Source organism: Zerene cesonia, chromosome 23 (genome assembly GCF_012273895.1).
Source record: "Zerene cesonia ecotype Mississippi chromosome 23, Zerene_cesonia_1.1, whole genome shotgun sequence".
Classification (NCBI taxonomy): Eukaryota; Metazoa; Arthropoda; class Insecta; order Lepidoptera; family Pieridae; genus Zerene; species Zerene cesonia.
This window is the reverse complement of record NC_052124.1, coordinates 2,437,196-2,454,407: the sequence shown is the minus strand read 5'-3', so window position 1 is coordinate 2,454,407 and position 17,212 is coordinate 2,437,196. Positions and strand designations below refer to the sequence as shown.

General features: G+C 34.4%; 4 protein-coding genes and 1 long non-coding RNA gene across 7 annotated transcripts in view; 3 read left to right on the top strand and 2 right to left on the bottom strand.

Annotated features, from left to right (window-relative positions):
- Window positions 1-959, bottom strand: part of LOC119836217 (protein D2-like) — an 8,752-nt gene extending 7,793 nt beyond the window's left edge. The window contains exon 1 of one of the 2 annotated variants that reach the window (XM_038361487.1): window positions 840-959. The gene's annotated coding sequence lies outside the window, so the exon portion shown is untranslated. The remainder of the gene's footprint in view (window positions 1-839) is intronic. The other variant, XM_038361486.1, reaches the window with a different exon arrangement.
- Window positions 960-1,203: 244 nt separating this feature from the next.
- Window positions 1,204-4,076, top strand: LOC119836305. Its single transcript, XM_038361602.1, has 2 exons — window positions 1,204-1,589; window positions 2,755-4,076. The coding sequence occupies exons 1-2, from the start codon at window positions 1,414-1,416 to the stop codon at window positions 4,022-4,024; spliced, it is 1,446 nt and encodes a 481-aa protein (XP_038217530.1). The 5' UTR covers window positions 1,204-1,413; the 3' UTR covers window positions 4,025-4,076.
- Window positions 4,077-6,063: 1,987 nt separating this feature from the next.
- On the bottom strand, window positions 6,064-11,125 carry LOC119836190 (histone deacetylase 3). Its single transcript, XM_038361450.1, has 7 exons — window positions 10,636-11,125; window positions 10,289-10,477; window positions 9,394-9,668; window positions 8,913-9,100; window positions 8,400-8,540; window positions 7,817-7,929; window positions 6,064-6,822 (listed from the first exon to the last, which is right to left on the bottom strand). The coding sequence occupies exons 1-7, from the start codon at window positions 10,874-10,876 to the stop codon at window positions 6,662-6,664; spliced, it is 1,308 nt and encodes a 435-aa protein (XP_038217378.1). The 5' UTR covers window positions 10,877-11,125; the 3' UTR covers window positions 6,064-6,661.
- A 529-nt stretch (window positions 11,126-11,654) lies between these two features.
- On the top strand, window positions 11,655-15,559 carry LOC119836191 (coiled-coil domain-containing protein 42 homolog). Of its 2 annotated transcripts, XM_038361452.1 has the most exons (7): window positions 11,655-11,935; window positions 12,396-12,597; window positions 13,189-13,362; window positions 13,675-13,753; window positions 14,123-14,262; window positions 14,926-15,188; window positions 15,423-15,559. In XM_038361452.1, exons 1-7 carry the CDS (start codon window positions 11,826-11,828, stop codon window positions 15,448-15,450), a joined length of 996 nt encoding a protein of 331 aa, XP_038217380.1. In that variant the 5' UTR covers window positions 11,655-11,825; the 3' UTR covers window positions 15,451-15,559. The 2 variants fall into 2 exon arrangements, with proteins under 2 accessions (XP_038217380.1, XP_038217379.1); XM_038361451.1 differs by lacking the exon at window positions 15,423-15,559 and having other exon boundaries at window positions 14,926-15,386.
- Window positions 15,560-15,939: 380 nt separating this feature from the next.
- Window positions 15,940-17,026, top strand: LOC119836192. The gene is made up of 2 exons (XR_005288083.1): window positions 15,940-16,090; window positions 16,465-17,026. It is a non-coding gene; the product is annotated as an uncharacterized LOC119836192 (long non-coding RNA).
- Window positions 17,027-17,212: the final 186 nt, after the last annotated feature.

Here is a 17,212-nt window from a genome sequence, read left to right as displayed (position 1 = left end):
TCCTATAGTATTAGATTTTTTTCGAAATCCGTATTGTTTATTGAAGAAAAATTTGGTAGACGTAAGAAAGTTATTTAATCGAGAGTGCAAAATTTTAAAACAATAAAATTTTTTATAATTAAAACTTTTGTTCAATTATAGTGTTATTGGTTTTTATTCTTTACATTCTTAAATGCAAAACTATCCTCTTATAATTAATTCCTATGTTTAAGTAGAAGTTACCTTACATAATTTTTTCATAAACCTATATAGGTGTTATATTTAAGTAAAAGCAAATTGTGAAAATTTTAAAAATGCATTTAAAATGTTATTGATTTTAATATATTAATACAACGGAAAAACAAAGACCTTATGTTGTAGTAAACAGTTATGTAAGTTATTAGATATGTCTAAATAAATAAAAGATCGATTTGTGTAGATAAAAATATTACCCATATTGACACTAAGATAATGAACATAAATTGAAGAACTTCTATCTACCTACAGAAAAAAAGTATGACTTTTCTAGATAAACTGAATTTGAAGGTACATAGATTAAACATATTGTAATAAAATATAAAGAAATAAAACATAGCGATGGATAAAAATAATTAAGATGCAACCAGACATATCTAGTTAAGCTACGTAGGTACTCAAATATATCTGCAAATGCGACTTCGGAATGCTATAGAATAAATAGATAACGAGTCGTAGAATACTATTTTTGCTAAGACTTCGAAGCGAAATGGTTAAATTAATGCTATTAACCATATTATAGGCAGTTATTCATTACAAGTTGGAAAACAATGATATGGAAGAAAACACACAAGCATTTAAATATTAAGGAATTGTTAATTTACCTATATTATGCTATCACCAACGTAGAAACACATGCAAAAATGCAAACTTGATGTTGAAAAAAAATTGCCGGTTCCAAGAGCGAGTTGAATGACATTGACAATTCATGATAATCGAGCACAGATAATGGAGACTGTGACAGAATCATTGAGAACGTACAATAATCATAATTGTAACAACACAATTTGTTCGGACGATAATTAGTAAGTATATAAATGAAATCAATTTCTTAAGTTTGTTAAAATAAAATAATTTATTAGAAAGAAGAATGGTCACGTAGGTAGGCTAATTTAGTATCAACTGTCAAAAGTTCAGCTACAATAAACCTTCATTATTTACGTAGTATATAATCTGTGTTTACTGATAATCTACTTTTGTCAGCTGTTTTATCGTAGCAAATAGCAATTAGCATTATTTTTGGTTTATCTTATAAAGTGTATAATTTGTTTCAAAATTATTGAATCCAATACGAAAAATGCACTAATATCAAACATGTGAAATTTGGGTAATATTCGCGTATGATTAGTATCATTGAAGAAATGTAATTTCCCATTTGTTTTCTTTATTATTACAAATATGTCGCCTCGTAAACAACCAAGTAGTTTATTAAGATTGTGTATTAAAAGTTCTCTTAGTTTGATAAATGAATGTTGTTATATTATTGAGAAAAATAATCCGGATATAGACTGTAGGGAATGTGAAAGGCAGGTGTGCGCGTTGAAAGGATATCTCATGGCATTATTACCAGCGAGGTTTGTATAAAGATGTTTTTGCAATTAAAAATACCCTAATATTCCTTGTGAATAAACTTATCTATTGAATATTGTTCGATATGTTCATAAAAACAACACGATTCAAAACATTGAAAGTAAAAAAGTATTTTATATTTATCAACTAAGACAAAATTCGAAGACTGGCCATCTTCATCCTTACACCTGTATAGAAAATCAATCAGAAGATTTATATAAATTTATTTGTTTAGTTTATTAGCTTCGTAATTGGCTCATTTTTGCTTTCTAAGTAACTAGATTTAAAAATGAAAAAGAGTTTTCTGGGTTTTTGCTAATGTTTGATGAGAATTAGTGTTTCATTAGTATACATCTAAAGTTGTAAAAAATATAATGTTCGATAAAATAATATACTCCAAAATATCTTCCCTGATATTGACTTATAGGTAGGCGACGCCTTGGGCGAAAAGCTAGTTTGTAAATTATAACATAGGTACATAATGTACCCCATTATTGTAGAGAAATCCCCTACAAACAAATCACAGGCAAAAACTTTCAATTCCATATTTCATGTCTACAAATATAATATTGCCTATGTTTAACCCAGTGCCTTCCTTATCTTTTACCATTTCAGATTTCATCCACATTGGTACTGTAGTGTATGTGTGTTTATAAATCTTTATTAAGATTACAAATGCAATAGTCTGCATATTATATAGTAAGATTTTTGTGTCTGAAGATAGTTAAGGGGCTAGAAAATAACATAGGATGCCTTTACCATAGTTAAACATCTTATTTATATGAAATTCCTGAGGGAAATTATTTATATGCGTGTTTTATTCTCTAAAAATTTAGATTTTGGTGTCCCTATTGCCATTAACATCCATGCAGGCGAAGCTTGGGAAAAAGCTAGTATGAAAAAGGTCTAAATATAGCAGACTAGTTGCGCCCCGCGGTTTCACCTGCGTAGGTCCGTATGTCGTAGAAATATAGAAAGTCGCCTATATGTTATTCCAGTTGTCCAGCTGTCTACGTACCAAATTTCACTGCAATCGGTTCAGTAGTTTTTGCGTGAAAGAGCAACAAACGCACACACATCCTTACAAAATTTCGCATTTATAATATTAGTAGGATTAACATAGTACCGCGTTTATGATATAAAGTATTTAACAGTTAACATTTGTTTCAGGTTATTTGATGTCCTCTGTTTAGAGAGAGGCTGTTGCCGGTATCGCGGTGATCCTCGAATCCAACTGAATGTCCTCATCCATCCCAAAATGTCCATATTTCGCAAATGCGACGTCGACAATGGCATTCCCCAACACTTCTGGATTCGCATCATTCCATGGTTCAGTCGTTTGGTCGTCCTAGATTTAAAATTCATCTGCACTGACGAAATACTCGAAATAATCGGCTCTCAATGCCTCCTCCTCGAAGAGTTAAACATTGTCTCCAGGGTCGATATTTGCAAATCTCTAATCAATGCTTCAGTTTTGATCCGGAACGTCTCCGATTCGGGTCTCTGTTGTATTTCCAATTTAAAGAATTTGCGCATATTGGCAATGGATCCACCCCGCAACGAGAGAGCTAGTCGCGTAGGGCGGTGTGTCTCGCAAGCCGGCATCATCATGCTGATCAGTGAGCTCCCTTACCTCGAGGAGTTGAGAATAGAGTCCTGCGATATAGGCTCAACGTTGATCGGTACGGATCTAAGCATCGGTCCCCTCAGTTTACGAAAAATCAACTGCCATTTTGCATCGGCGGAAGGCATGCGGAAGTTGGTAAAGATTTGTCCACATTTGAAAGAACTGTCCATCACCCATTTGTCTGCGCATAACAAGGACGCGATTTTAGAAGAGATAGCGTTAAGTGATATTAGGTTACATAAGTTGGATATGTCTTTTTTCTCATACAGCACTTCTATGCATCATATGCTGGAGGTGAAGGGGTGTTATTTAACTCATTTCTCTTTATGGGAGATCGACCATTCACTAACATTAGACGCCGTTATTAACATTGGCACGTGTTGCCCTAACCTCACATCGCTCTGTCTCATGACCCAATCCAACTATTTTTCGATACCCCGCTTCTTTCGGCGACCACCGAGCATATTCCGCGAAATAGAGACGTTGACATTAGGTAATGAGAATTTCAGTATCGAAGAGATATTGGTGTTCTTCGCAGAGTGCACGCGGAATCTACGGAAGTTGACGTTGAAGTATCAGACGAAATTAATTTTAGATAACACATTAATCTATATTTTGCAGAAGGGTTATTTCAAAAATATGAATAGTTTATGGTTGGACTGTACTTTGGAGGTTTCCAAAGATGTAGTGAAACAGATAATACAGACGTGTGAACAATTGCAAATGTTCACTGTGGATTTTAGTGAAGATATGAGTGACGTTCACAAATACATTGCCGATAACAACTTGGACCTCAAACTAGGCGGCTATTGATATATTATGTTATGTATGTATTGTTGTATATTATGTTTAGAAATAAAGACTTTTAAAATTATCCTCTTTTCTTCACCTGGCTTTCAATGTTGAATGTGAGAAAAATACAATTAGGTAAAAATTGTTTATTGCAAGGATTCGTGCACTTAAACTTAGAATGTTGAAGTTATAAATTCAAAACTTTTACAAAATTCAATCAATCTTATCAAATTAAAATTAAGCAATTTATGTGTAAAAATCCAATATATCTACCTGATTAATTAAATGAAAAAAAAAATTACTAGTATTTACATAATAGTTTTTGTTACAACATATTTTTCTTGCTATTGTAATCTTCAACTTTCGTATAAGAATTATATAGTTATAGCACAACTCAATTGTGGATTGTTCAATTAAAAACTGAATTTTCATAACAATTCAATTATTAGTCACACCAACAACATTCTTAACAGCCTTACCATGATAAACTTAATCTAAGTATATAATAGTATGTTTGTATACTTGTAAGCAAAGAGCTGTCGAACTAATGGTTTCATTTTCAAAATCTAGGAATGTCAATTAAAACGTCGTTTTTCTTTGTATTCTTAAACTTTTTCAGTCGACAATCATGAGTCAAAAACTCAATCATTGACTGATATAATAAGTCCCACGAGCGAAGCTAGGGCGGACGCCAAGCTAGTAAAAAATATAGATAATTGATAGGAAACTTACTATTGTCACATTATAACAAAATCTTTATTAACTTGGGAACAGTAATCACAAATCAAGAAATCTTTACTAAACCTACACCTATATTAAATTATTTACAAATAAAAATATATAACTATTGTAAAATAATGAATACTAGCTTTCATTCAAATGTCCAAAATCAAAATTTATATTTCTCATTTATAAAGCATTTCAATGCTATAAAACTAAAAATTAAATTTAACAAAGGCCGCGTTCCATCGATACAATATTGTAATCATTGAAATAATGTTTCGTATTGGTTGTGATGGTTCTTAATCATCTCAATAGATGGCGTGGGGTGCCCCTTAGGCACATGAAACCGAAAGAGTAGAAGAAATTCGATTACTGTGGTTCACGGGTGGCCGAGAGGCTAGGCGTTGCTACGGTTAGGCAAAATACGCAGGTTCGAATCCTGCCTCGTGATCAAATTTTTTCTATTCTTTCAAAAATTTCTCATTTATAAAGCATTTCAATGCTATAAAACTAAAAATTAAAATTTATATATTTTATGTGAATTATGTAACAATATCCTGACTCGTATTCAAATATAATATTACTTATAAAAAGAAATTGTAGCATCACCGCTTCGACAGTGTACCTACCTGCAACATATACATTAACGTTCACACTATACCTAGGTAATTTCATCGTTACAAACCTTTTGTCATAATTACAATCATCAAGAATAATATTTTGTTTAGCTAATGTCTATTTCTGTAATTAGAAAAAAAAATATATAACTTAATTCGAATTTCCCGCGTCTTTTTGCTATGGTTTGACAACACCCCATTACTAGTCTGTTGTTCATTACGCTATATCAAGCAGTTAATTGAAAGTTGCAATGTGTTTATAAGCACTTAAAAATCACAATTGTAGTCCAGTATACCAGTATTTTCTGAACACTTGTAACTTCGCTAATGGCTTGGCTGACCAGATAATGTTTATTAACACTTATATCTTCATTTGTTTTACTTAACTAGTTATAAGACAGACTAATTCACGAATCAATAGCATATAATAGTAACTTTCCTATAGGATCTAGTCCAGTCTAGATTCATTCACTGAGAACTAATCTTTAGCAGATATTCCTCATCATCCCCATTTTTGACTTCAATATTCATCAGCTCATAAATTATATTCCCATAAAAGACGCATGCCTTCGATGAAGGCAATTATCCGCTACACTAGTATCGTAGTAGAGGTATCGAGGTACATCGGTACCTAGCAATAAGGCCACCATTTGCTATTTGTTTTAAGTTTTTTGTTCACTTTTATATTACGTATTTTTGTAACACAATAAAGGATTTTCATTCGTCCATTCACTCATACACACAAGTGCTAGCAAATGTCACATGTCGAACTTTAGATTCTTGGATAAGCCAGTTTCTTCATGTGTTCTCTTTCACCATTTCAAGTGGTGACAAGAATAATGCGCAGATAAATTGAATTATCAATTTATTTCATGCACACTCTCCTGGTCTAGAACCGCCACTTTTCCCTTGAAGTCCCAGGTCCTAACCACTGACCCACTGCTCTAACGAATTCAAGCAGTTCACCCCTCACTCACAAGATTAGATTAGATAGCAACTTGAAGAAAAACAATTTGCATCACAATTAGTCCGATACCACTATATATCTACAAGCTTGCACTACTGACTTGGTGTGACACCTTGTTTCTAGATGAGGTGGTAATTTTATGCACTAAGCAATTGTACCACATTTACTCCAATCCCGTTTCCCTATAGGCACTCAACAACACTTTCACTGGTATTAAGCAGTTTGAACCACAGTTATAGCGGACTGTATTCATCCACTGAGCACTATATTGTCTGTATCGCTCACAAGCTCGCGGTACCGCCTGAACTTGCCATGTCAGGTGGCCAGCGGGTCTGTGAGGTCAATCGTATGCTAGGGCTCCTTCACATCGGCGACCGCCTCCTTGTCGTTGTCCTTTTCATCATCGTAGAACTCGTTCTTGGGCTCCACAATCTTGTCTGCTTCTTCTTGGCTGATGCGTATGTCGGGATCGGGCTCCTCTTTCATTCGCTCCTCTTCGGGGAAGAAGTCACCTGGAATTTTGGAATGTTAATATTAAATACATGTAGGATAGTCCGAAAGTTCTTACAAGCAGACATGTGTAGGGAATCGCAAGACAATATTAATTTCTAATTTTATCGTTATATGAATCTATTTACTTGGCTTAGGCCCGTAATAGATCACTAACCGGTTAAAACCCGAGATGTAGAAAAATACATGAAAACAAATAATAATAATAATAATAAAACACTTTATTGCACACACAAAAACAAAATAAAAACAAAAAATATTCAAAATAAAGAAAACGCGGTACAAATAGGCGGCCTTATCGCTAAGAAGCGATGTCTTCCAGGCAACCTGTGGGTTTAGGAAAAGTTTGAAGAAGAAAGGGAAAAAAGAAAGAGAAAGATTTGGAATGTAGAAGGAGCATAGCAATAGCATTATAAAAGGTGCAAACGAAAGTTAAAAATGCAAATATAAATATATATATAACAAGTTGAATGTTCTAGTAACTTTGTGTGTAATTTTTTTTTAAACTCAGGCAACCAATCGTATATGTAATCAAACCAGTATGCTATAGAAAAAATTTTTTTATCTATTCTTTCAAAATTTCTAATTTATAAAGCATTTCAATGCTATAAAACTAAAAATTAAATTTAACAAAGGTCGCGTTCCATCGATACAATATTATAATCATCGAAATAATGTTTCGTATTGGTTGTGATGGTTCTTAACCATCTCAATAGATGGCGTGGGGTGCTCCTTAGGCACGTGAAACCGAAACAGTAGAAGAAATTCGATTGCTGATTCGGGATCGAGGGTGGCCAAGATGCTAGGCGTTGCTACGGTTCGGTAAAAAACCACGGATTCGAATCCCGCCTTGTGAACTTTTTTTATCTACTTAAAAATTTCTCAAATGTTATTTTACTGTCCAAATTTAGTGGTGGGCGTGCTTAAAGTTTATGCGAGGTAGCGGACTTCTCAATACATGTTTTCTTTTGATTAAATCATTTTGCAATTAATTACCTGGAATATGTGTCATTTGTACGGCGGGCGAGTGCTGACACATCTTGAGATTATCATACACGTACTTCGTGATTGCCTCCAAGTATTGCTTACTGTTTGCATTTGTTGAATTCCTGTAAAATTATCGTTTAAATTAAAGTAACTCATTAATGGAAAAAATTTTGTAGAATTAAATTCATGTTGATGCTTTCTTCTACACATGTAAGAACTGGCTGTGCCCCGCGGTTTCAACTACCCTTGATAAGTCATCAACATACTATTAAAATCTGAAATAATTTCACAAATTGAACCAAACAAGGATACTCTTCAGCAGCAGCTTCAATGAAGAAAGAGTATAAATAAAAGAAGTTATTATATTAAGCCAGTAGTTATTATATTATAGCCTTGTTCAAAAAGTATCTACCATATACTTAGTGGGTTTTACACACTTAGTAACTAAAATTGACATTAATGACTAACATTCACTGCAATTTACATTTGTTCTTAAACAAAACTTTTATCATTTTATTCATCACTGACTCACAGAGTGAGCAATGTTGACACACTTAGTGGGCAATCACTTAGCCACTAACAGTTGACTTACCCAGTGACTTCTGGATGCAATTGGAAGTCCGGAGCGAAGAACTCCAGATATTCAGTATAGGGAAGCTCATTGGAGATATCTTCATCGGTCAATAATGAAGTCTCGTATGTCCAACATCGCGCGACGTTACGCAACGTGTATCTGTGTAGGAAAATGAGATAGTTTACAAATAACTAGGAATTATGAATCTTTCAAATTAAGAATATTAAGTTCAAAAACTTAAGAAAAATAACATCAAAGGAGTCACCTCATTTCAAAAATTTTGGAATGTTGCCATGTGTTTACTATATGTTATTGAAACTTGAGAATTAAATCGTGATAATGTGTGTGTAATGTGTTTTTTTTAATTTAATCTAGTGTTTCAAAATGAAATAACTCCGCACTTCTTCTACATATAACCAACAAGTAGGCGTAAAAGAGTAATGCAGGCACATAACAAAATAATATTGTTTATGAGACAATGAAAATAGATTATATATAAACTTAATACAGATGTAAAAATTCAGTACTCACCCGCCACCACCAACCACAAGTGTGGGTAGATTGAGATTTTTCACAAACTTCACACAATCCCCGTGCCCTCGAGTGGACAGCGAGAAGCAGCCCAGCCGGTCGCCGGCGAGGGAATCCGCCCCGCACTGCAGCACTATAGCAGCTGGTCGATAGAACTCCATCACGTTGGATATGACGGGTTTGAATACCTGAAAATTGTGCATAAGATGCCTTGATCGCTATGGATGGTATACATGTGAAAGTATCTTTGTTCGCCTCTTCTTCTCACCTAAACTACTAAACCGATTTGGATGAAATTTGAAACAGAAGATAGCTGAAGCCTGAGAAAGGATATAAGATAGTTTTATTAACGGGAGAAATTCGTGGTAGTTTAGCCGTTGCTGGCCCTGCTCTGAATGAAAATTGACCAAAAATGTCATATAGTATTGCCAAAGAATTAAAAGCTATCCTAGTAACAGATTACATATACCAAAAACCTCACCTGTACGTAACTGAGGTCGTCGATCCCCTCCTTAAGAGGCACATTCACGGAGAAGTATCTACCGCTCTCTGCCCCCGTTTCGTACATATCTCCCGTTCCCGGGAAGAAATAGTTCCCGTACTTGTGGAAGCTGACCGTCATCACTCTGTCGGTAAGATAGAACGCCTCTTGCACTCCATCGCCATGATGAACGTCTATATCAATGTACAACACTCGGGGGTGGTATTTCAGTAGCTCCAGTATTGCTATGACAATGTCGTTTACGTAACAGAAACCTGGAAGTGATAATATTATCATCATCATCATGGAAATCATCATATTTATTACTAATGTATAGTAGTGGATTATGAAGTACTAGCTGCGCCCTGCGGTTTCACCCGCGTGAGTTTATCCCGCAGGAATATCGGGATAAAAAGTTGCCTATATGTTATTCCAGTTGTCTAGCTGTCTACTGTCGTACCAAATTTCATTGCAATCGGTTCAGTAACTTTTGCCTGAAAGAGTAACAAACACACACACACACATCCTTACAAACTTTCGCATTTGTAATATTTTAGTAGGATTAGTAGGATTTTTAATGTAAGAACAGTATAAGAAATCTAGAAGTGAATAACAGTGCCAACTCAAATATTCAACGGACATATTTTTTATGCATACAAAAAACAATCTTAACAATAAGAGTAATAGATTTAAAATTTGATGGCTGTCATTGCTTCTCTGCAAGTAGAATGTATGTCCGAAGCACATTAAATTAAATACAGACTATAGGGATTTAAGCTGTAAATGACCATTATTATTCATGATACAGTATAATTAACAAATATGTTATTATAATATGAAAAAAATGGCTGAACTTTTATAAAATAATGGCAATTTAGACCTAAACATGACATACCAGATGGTTCAAATTTCTTCGCATGATGTAATCCACCAGACCAATTGATGGCAATATCACATGCGTTATTGTTTAGTTTCATCGCACCTTCCAATGATGCTCCCGTATACATCGAACAGAAATCAAAAAGACCCTCAAATACTGGACAATCGTCACCTACATTGTAATGTAGTAGATCTTTTGAATAACCTGTAAGTTGAATTTTTTTTAGGTCATAAATAAAATCCTTGATCAGAGGTTTTTCATCTGTATGTAACATAGTTATACAATAAATATTTCATTTCCCTTCATAATATTTAACCATGTTATTTTTTCGATATGTATTGTAAATATCAAAAGTTACTTACTCTGAATATTTTGAGGAGTCACATTTTGTAGGAATTCAATATAATCCTCACTGTGAAACCGGCACATGTCATGCGCGCTGGCTCTATAGGGTCTATAAATTTGCATTTTCTTGTGTAAGCCATAGTTAAGCACCAAACTGTGTGTTACAGATAGCCGATGGGGTTTCATAGGATGCCCCGGCCCATAATGGAAGTTCCCCACATCTGGGTTGTAGAAATACGCTACTCTGTGCTGTGTCATAATGGAAATACAAACACGTATTCCTTTAAAATTAAAATAATGCCGAGGACGATCGCAATAACAACCAAACGCTTAGTGAGTTGAATATCTCCTAGCATACTTGAGAACGTTTCACGTATCCGTTTTCATTTTTAAAACAATTAACTTGAATTATATTCACTTCTATAACAATGAATATCTATTGATATTTATTAAATAAACTTTTATTAAAATACAAGAGCGCAAGCACAACATGAACTTGAGCGTTCCTCGAATGACAGAGCCTTATGACACTTGGCATTTGTCAGATTTCGATTGTGACAGATGAATTATCATTTAGTAATCATTAGATAACGCTTATTATTTGTATCTTTTAAATGGCTTATTTTGATTATGTTTCTTATTTTGAAACATGACATAAAAATGACAATCAATTTAACTCATTTATTACAACATTATAATTTTATTTTTATCATCCATTTAATCATTAGTGTATAGTCTGTGCCCCGAAAAGAATTTCAAGAGCTTACAATAAGAGTAAAAAATGTTTGCCAGTACTATTACATTCACATTGAACACACTCGACCCTTCATATTTAGTTCACACTGTCATGTTCGAAGTGCTAAATTTTGTAGGCCATACGAAGGCGTTATACGTTTTCGGTTCCTCTCCCTTCCCATTCCGTTCATTCTTTTCAGTCGTCAATCATTTCCTTATCCCTTTCCACTCAAAAACAAGCGAAGTCTCGGGCGGAAATCTAATTTTTAAAAATTAAGTACAGAATTAATGTTTCTACCTCCATTTATTGAAATCAGATTCTTTATTTTTATGCCATCGAGTAGAATTTTATACATAAGAGTATATATTGCTAGGCAACGAAGATTGTTTGACTTTGTTATTTTTAGCAAGCACACTTAATTGATAAATCAACTTTTAACAATTTATATTTAATATTTTGTATAAAATAGACATGAAGAAAGTTTCGAAAGATTTGGCGCCAATCGCGCTTCCTCATGGCCCTCCTGTAGAATCCGTGTCGGAATATTACAAGTCGCTAATGGAAAGCGCTCGTATGGTCAAGTAAGTATTATTTGTCATCGAATAACTGTTACACTCTTATCTAACAATTCCTTCCTGGAATCTGTACCTTTTAAATTTTTAAAACCCCACTATTCGGCACTGTCATGGTTTTCGCATAGAAACAGCATTCTCCAAAAATTAATGTTGAATATACATATTTCTATAGCTGCCAAGTATCATCAGAACCGTTCAGTGGATTCCGCTTGAAAGTGTAACAAAGATACATCCATCCTCACGTAATTTCGCGATTAAATTTATAGATAGGGTAGCATAGAATTTGAATGTGACTGTAAAAACAAACGGTTTTTATATACTTAAACCCTTTAATGTGTTTTACTTGCGATAAAATGAAAATAAACATATAATAAATCAGCTCATGCTGAGCGATAGCATGTCTCACAAAACAGATTCTAATATCCAACCATATCAACTAAGTATTCATATCATTTTCATTATCCAGAAAATATCCAGTATGGGATGTAGCTCGTCCGACGCCTCAAGTCCTGATGGAGCAGGCTCGGAGGGACTTGATGGAGGCGGACGAGAAGCTGGCACATAAGCGTGAAGAGGAGAGAATCAACAGACAGACGATGAACGCCAAATGGCAGGACCTACGTGACAAAGAAATGCTCCTTAAGGATTCTTTTATTAGTTTCAATAAGGTTTGAAATACTTGTGCGCTACCTTTCTTTGTACTAGTCTTATTCAATTCCTGTCTTTTGTGTATGTTTGTAATGTTTTCCTACGAAAGCTTGACCAGTTTCACCAATCCTTTCGCAGTTTAAAAAGCGTCATCTGAATGACATAGGCTGTATTTGTACCAACGGTAAAACCGGGCGGATCGCTACGAATAATAACAAGGAAATACTTTTGTAATCTATACCCGATTTTTACTATTATTTTTTTATTGAAGCTTGGTACTTGACATGGAGTCCCTTTTTAATTCTGGTCTAATTCTGACAATTTTAAGACTGTTGAGTCACTGACTGTTTTGTTAAAAATAATTGTATGTACATATATCCCGCACGGTTTTTGTCTACTTGTTCATCAATATATATATTTTCGTATTTAAAAATATAAAATTTTCTTCAATACCATAAATCCTACCTTATTCAGAATTCAGCTTATTCCAATTTGTTTATTTATGATTATTGATGAATTATTTAAGTGGTTTATGAATACTTAACATCCTATGTTACAAATGATACCTATCAAACAATTTGAAAGTAACTAAACAAGGCGGGAAACAACAGTTCATCAGGGAGAACCAAGAAAAACGCGAGCGTGCCCAGCGGAAAATGGAGGCAGATCTGGAGGTGCTGGAGAGGAAATCTCGCGAGACGGACGCGATGCGGCAACGGGTCACGGAAATGGAAGAGGTCCGAGAGCTGATGGAGAAGCAGGTCAAAGATTACACGGTTTACGAGGTTGGTTTTTCTTCGTAAACAACATGTCAAATGGATGTGTCATATGTATCCACATAAAATATCATATTATCAAATATCATATGCATATATCGAATATAGAAGCATATTATCAAATGTCGTCAAATGTTTTAATTCTGGACAGCACGATACAAAATAACAATGTACTGAATGTGTGATAAGTTCATGATGACGATGGTATGACTTTGTTGGTAATGGATCTCTATCAACCATTAGTTTATGGTGATTTATTTGTCAGAGATAATCGGCATGTTGATAATAATTAGGATGATGACTAACTGAATATTGTTTCAGGATTATTTAATGTCTGTGGTGCACAACTACCCAGAGTTCAAGCAACCTTTGGATGTGCTCAATAGATATGAAGCTTTAGGTGAGAGGTCTCGGAATCTTTTACAATTAAGTTTGGTTGGAATATCCAAAACTTTACAGACTTCAAAGAATTTGAGTGCAGAAAGAATCTTAGTTTTCTAAATTTCGTAAATTATTAATAGGTACACAAAATCAATCGAAAAAAGGAGCGGTCAAACGAACTGTGATTGAATAAAAACACAAAATGAACTGTAATATGCAATGATGTAATATGCAGACGCCATGAGGCGTGAGTAAGAAGTTCGGGATGAAATACTGAATTCGACTCGCGCAAAGCTCAATATTAAAGTCTCATAAATCGTGGGTTATCAATAAATTTTTCTTACTCATTCACCCTCACCACGAGTTGATTTTTAATTCTATATTCAAGCTGCCGCGAAGAACACTCTCGCTGATCGCCAAGAAAGAGACCTGGAGATGCTGGAGAGCGCTCGTCAGGAGATCGCGGCGCTCACTGAAGAGAAGAAGCTCTTCATCATGGGTCTCAATAACACGCTCGCGGATTTGAGAGTGAGAAAATTATCATTCATCATAATAGTGATCATCATTACAGTATGGTATCCCACTGCAAATTAGTGTAGGAATAATGTAGACAATCAAAATTCAATTTTGAAGTAAATTCATTCATTCAAGTAGGAGAATTAATTTATCATAAAGTGCCAATTAGTAATTGCCCGCCACTATTATTAATTATATTATTTTTAATTGTCTTTTCGAAATAAATTTCGTTTACATTATATGGGAATAAATCCTACAGCACTTTACAATAGTGTACTTGAAAGATTTGAAAAGGTACAGCTGCTGCCGATCGTTTAGCCGCTATCTCTACGCAGTCAGGTGTAAACAGCTGGTGTGATTTTGTTTAAACTTTTCGTTTATTCCGTATATTTATTTCATTTACATCACATTAAAGATCATTTTTTTGTGTACTTAATTTTATAAAGGTGCTTGTAAAAGAAATCCGCAAATCAGAGTTTCTTGACTTTAAAGATGCTCGGTATTGAAAATAAAGCGACAGAGAGTGAGTGCGCGACCGGCGACACTACTGGTTAGACAGGGACGCTAAATATCAGCTGTGCCTGTCTTTTGAGGCATTGCGCAACACCTAGCATCATATCGTCATAGCCTATCATGCAGTATCCAGCATTAAACGAAAGTATCCACATCGTCCAGTGGCGCTACGACCAAGTGCGCAACCGCGTCATCAAATGGGAGCTCGCGCTGAACCGGCTGGAGGAGACGGCGGCGCGGCGGCGCGCGGAGCTGTGCCACGTGCGCGCCGCCGTGTACGCGCTGTACGAGAAGATCAGCCGGCAGAAGGGGCTGCCGCTGGACGCGCCGCGCGCCGACTTCGAGCAGCAGCTGGTGGTCGTGATGCGGGCGCTGCTGGAGCTGCGCAGGATACACAGGATCGCGCAGAGGCGCTCCAAGGAGAAGTACGTGCTGGAGGGGAGATGTGTTACCTTCCTTCGTTCTACAGTATAAGGCTGTGCTTGGTAGAGTGGAAGATGGAATGGCTCTTCCGTTTTCTTCTCTTCCGCATAGAACAATGGGGATGAAGGGATGGGTGAAAGATATAGTCCTGGCGAGTTATGTGTGTCTGTGTGGTGGTGAGAGTAGAATTAAGATAATAAATGAGAAATTTAGTAATAAAAAAATTGTATTTTCAGAGACGCAGAGTCGATGCAGACCGCCTAAGAAACTTCCAACATTTGACTGTTCGACAAATTTTGAAATTATGTAGAGACTTGTGGATCTTATATTATTAATATTGATGCTATATTAAATTATAAATATATTTTTACCAACAATATTTCAGTCTTTTTCTACTATAAAAATAAACAACTAAATCTAAAAAATAAATTCTTCACAATATTGCTGATATGCTGAAGAAGCTCGATAAAGAGAATTTATATATGAGATATGAGACCATTAAGTAGCCTTACAAAAACTATGAACTAAGTTGGTGAATAAAACAGAATGTGAAGTTTTTTAGTCTGTCTGTCTGATAGGCTTTAAATTCGTTTATTTACATAAAAAATTAAACAAAAAATGTAAAACAATAACAATTATTGATCCTTCAACACAATTTAATTGAACAATTCGTTTAGGAAAGAGAAATATAAATATTATATTTTATGCATACATATCGCGAAATGATAATTGTAACAACCCACTTCTGTGCTTGTTCTTATCTATTGGTAATTATCTTCAAGAATTTAAAGAAAACGCACCCGCCCTTAGCACATTGTAGCCTCAAATATTTCTGCTAAAATGTCTTTTATATTCTTCATATATGTTATATTATTCGTTACGCTTAACATCCTATATAATCGAGGTTTGTTTCGAGTTAAATTGTGTTGTGCATTTTAGTTTTATCTTCTTTTACTTTTTAATGCGATGGTAGGAATATAATATCGAATAACAACATATCATTGTTTCGTTCGGTGAATGGGAGAGCTGGAGTTTCGTATCCTTTTTCTCACTCTTCCCAGTCCATTCTTTTATTTCCGTCATCAATCCTTTCCATATCTATTAACAACTTAAATCGAGCAACGCATTTACAAAGGCCCTACCTCTGCGAATGTTCATGGACGGTGGTACGCAATTACGGAAAAAATAGTCTAACCAAATCATATTATGTCATTTTATACATTGATGGTTAAGAATATTACACTTATTTTAAATACCATATTCCCAAAACATTTTCAGGTACATATTACTTATCGGGTTATTGGCGTGATTCGAGAACTACATAATGGTAATGTAAGGAAACGCAAGAACGTTATTGAAAGCAAGACAACTCTTCGTTCTTTTAGAAAAACAAATTCGGGCAGTTCTTTTAGGGAAAAAATGCCATTCCTACTAATTAAATTAATTTTTTTTTTTTGCTAATCATTGTTTATTGAAGTGCGCTTAACTATTTGCTTTCATAAGCTCATTTAGCACATTTATACAGTTTATAAAATATGGGTAACCTCAAAATGTATAGGGGCTGTTTGAGCCCATATCAGAGCATTTCACTGTCAAATATTCCAATATATGTATTCAGTCTAACAACAATACATAAAAGGATTCAAATGCTGACAATTCCTGATTTCCTCTATATTTTTTTTCAATTAAATAATTAAATTTTTTTTCTTCTTATTGATTTACTAACATTTGTTTACATTTAAAAATTTATTTAGTACCTATAACCAATATAGGATTATAGGTATACTTATGCAAAACATAACGTGCATATTTGAAATTTTAAAAGTAAGTTTTAAAGTATAGAAACAATTTATTACATTGATTAAGTATCTTAAATTATAAAAACAAAATCCATGTATCCTAATTCTAAGAAAATATTTGCGGATTTTATGTTTAAATAAAAAAAGATGCTCGTGAGTTGAAGATGTTTTAATAATGAAATTCCCTTAAGCAATCAAGCATTTACTTGTTTTGTATACACTAAATA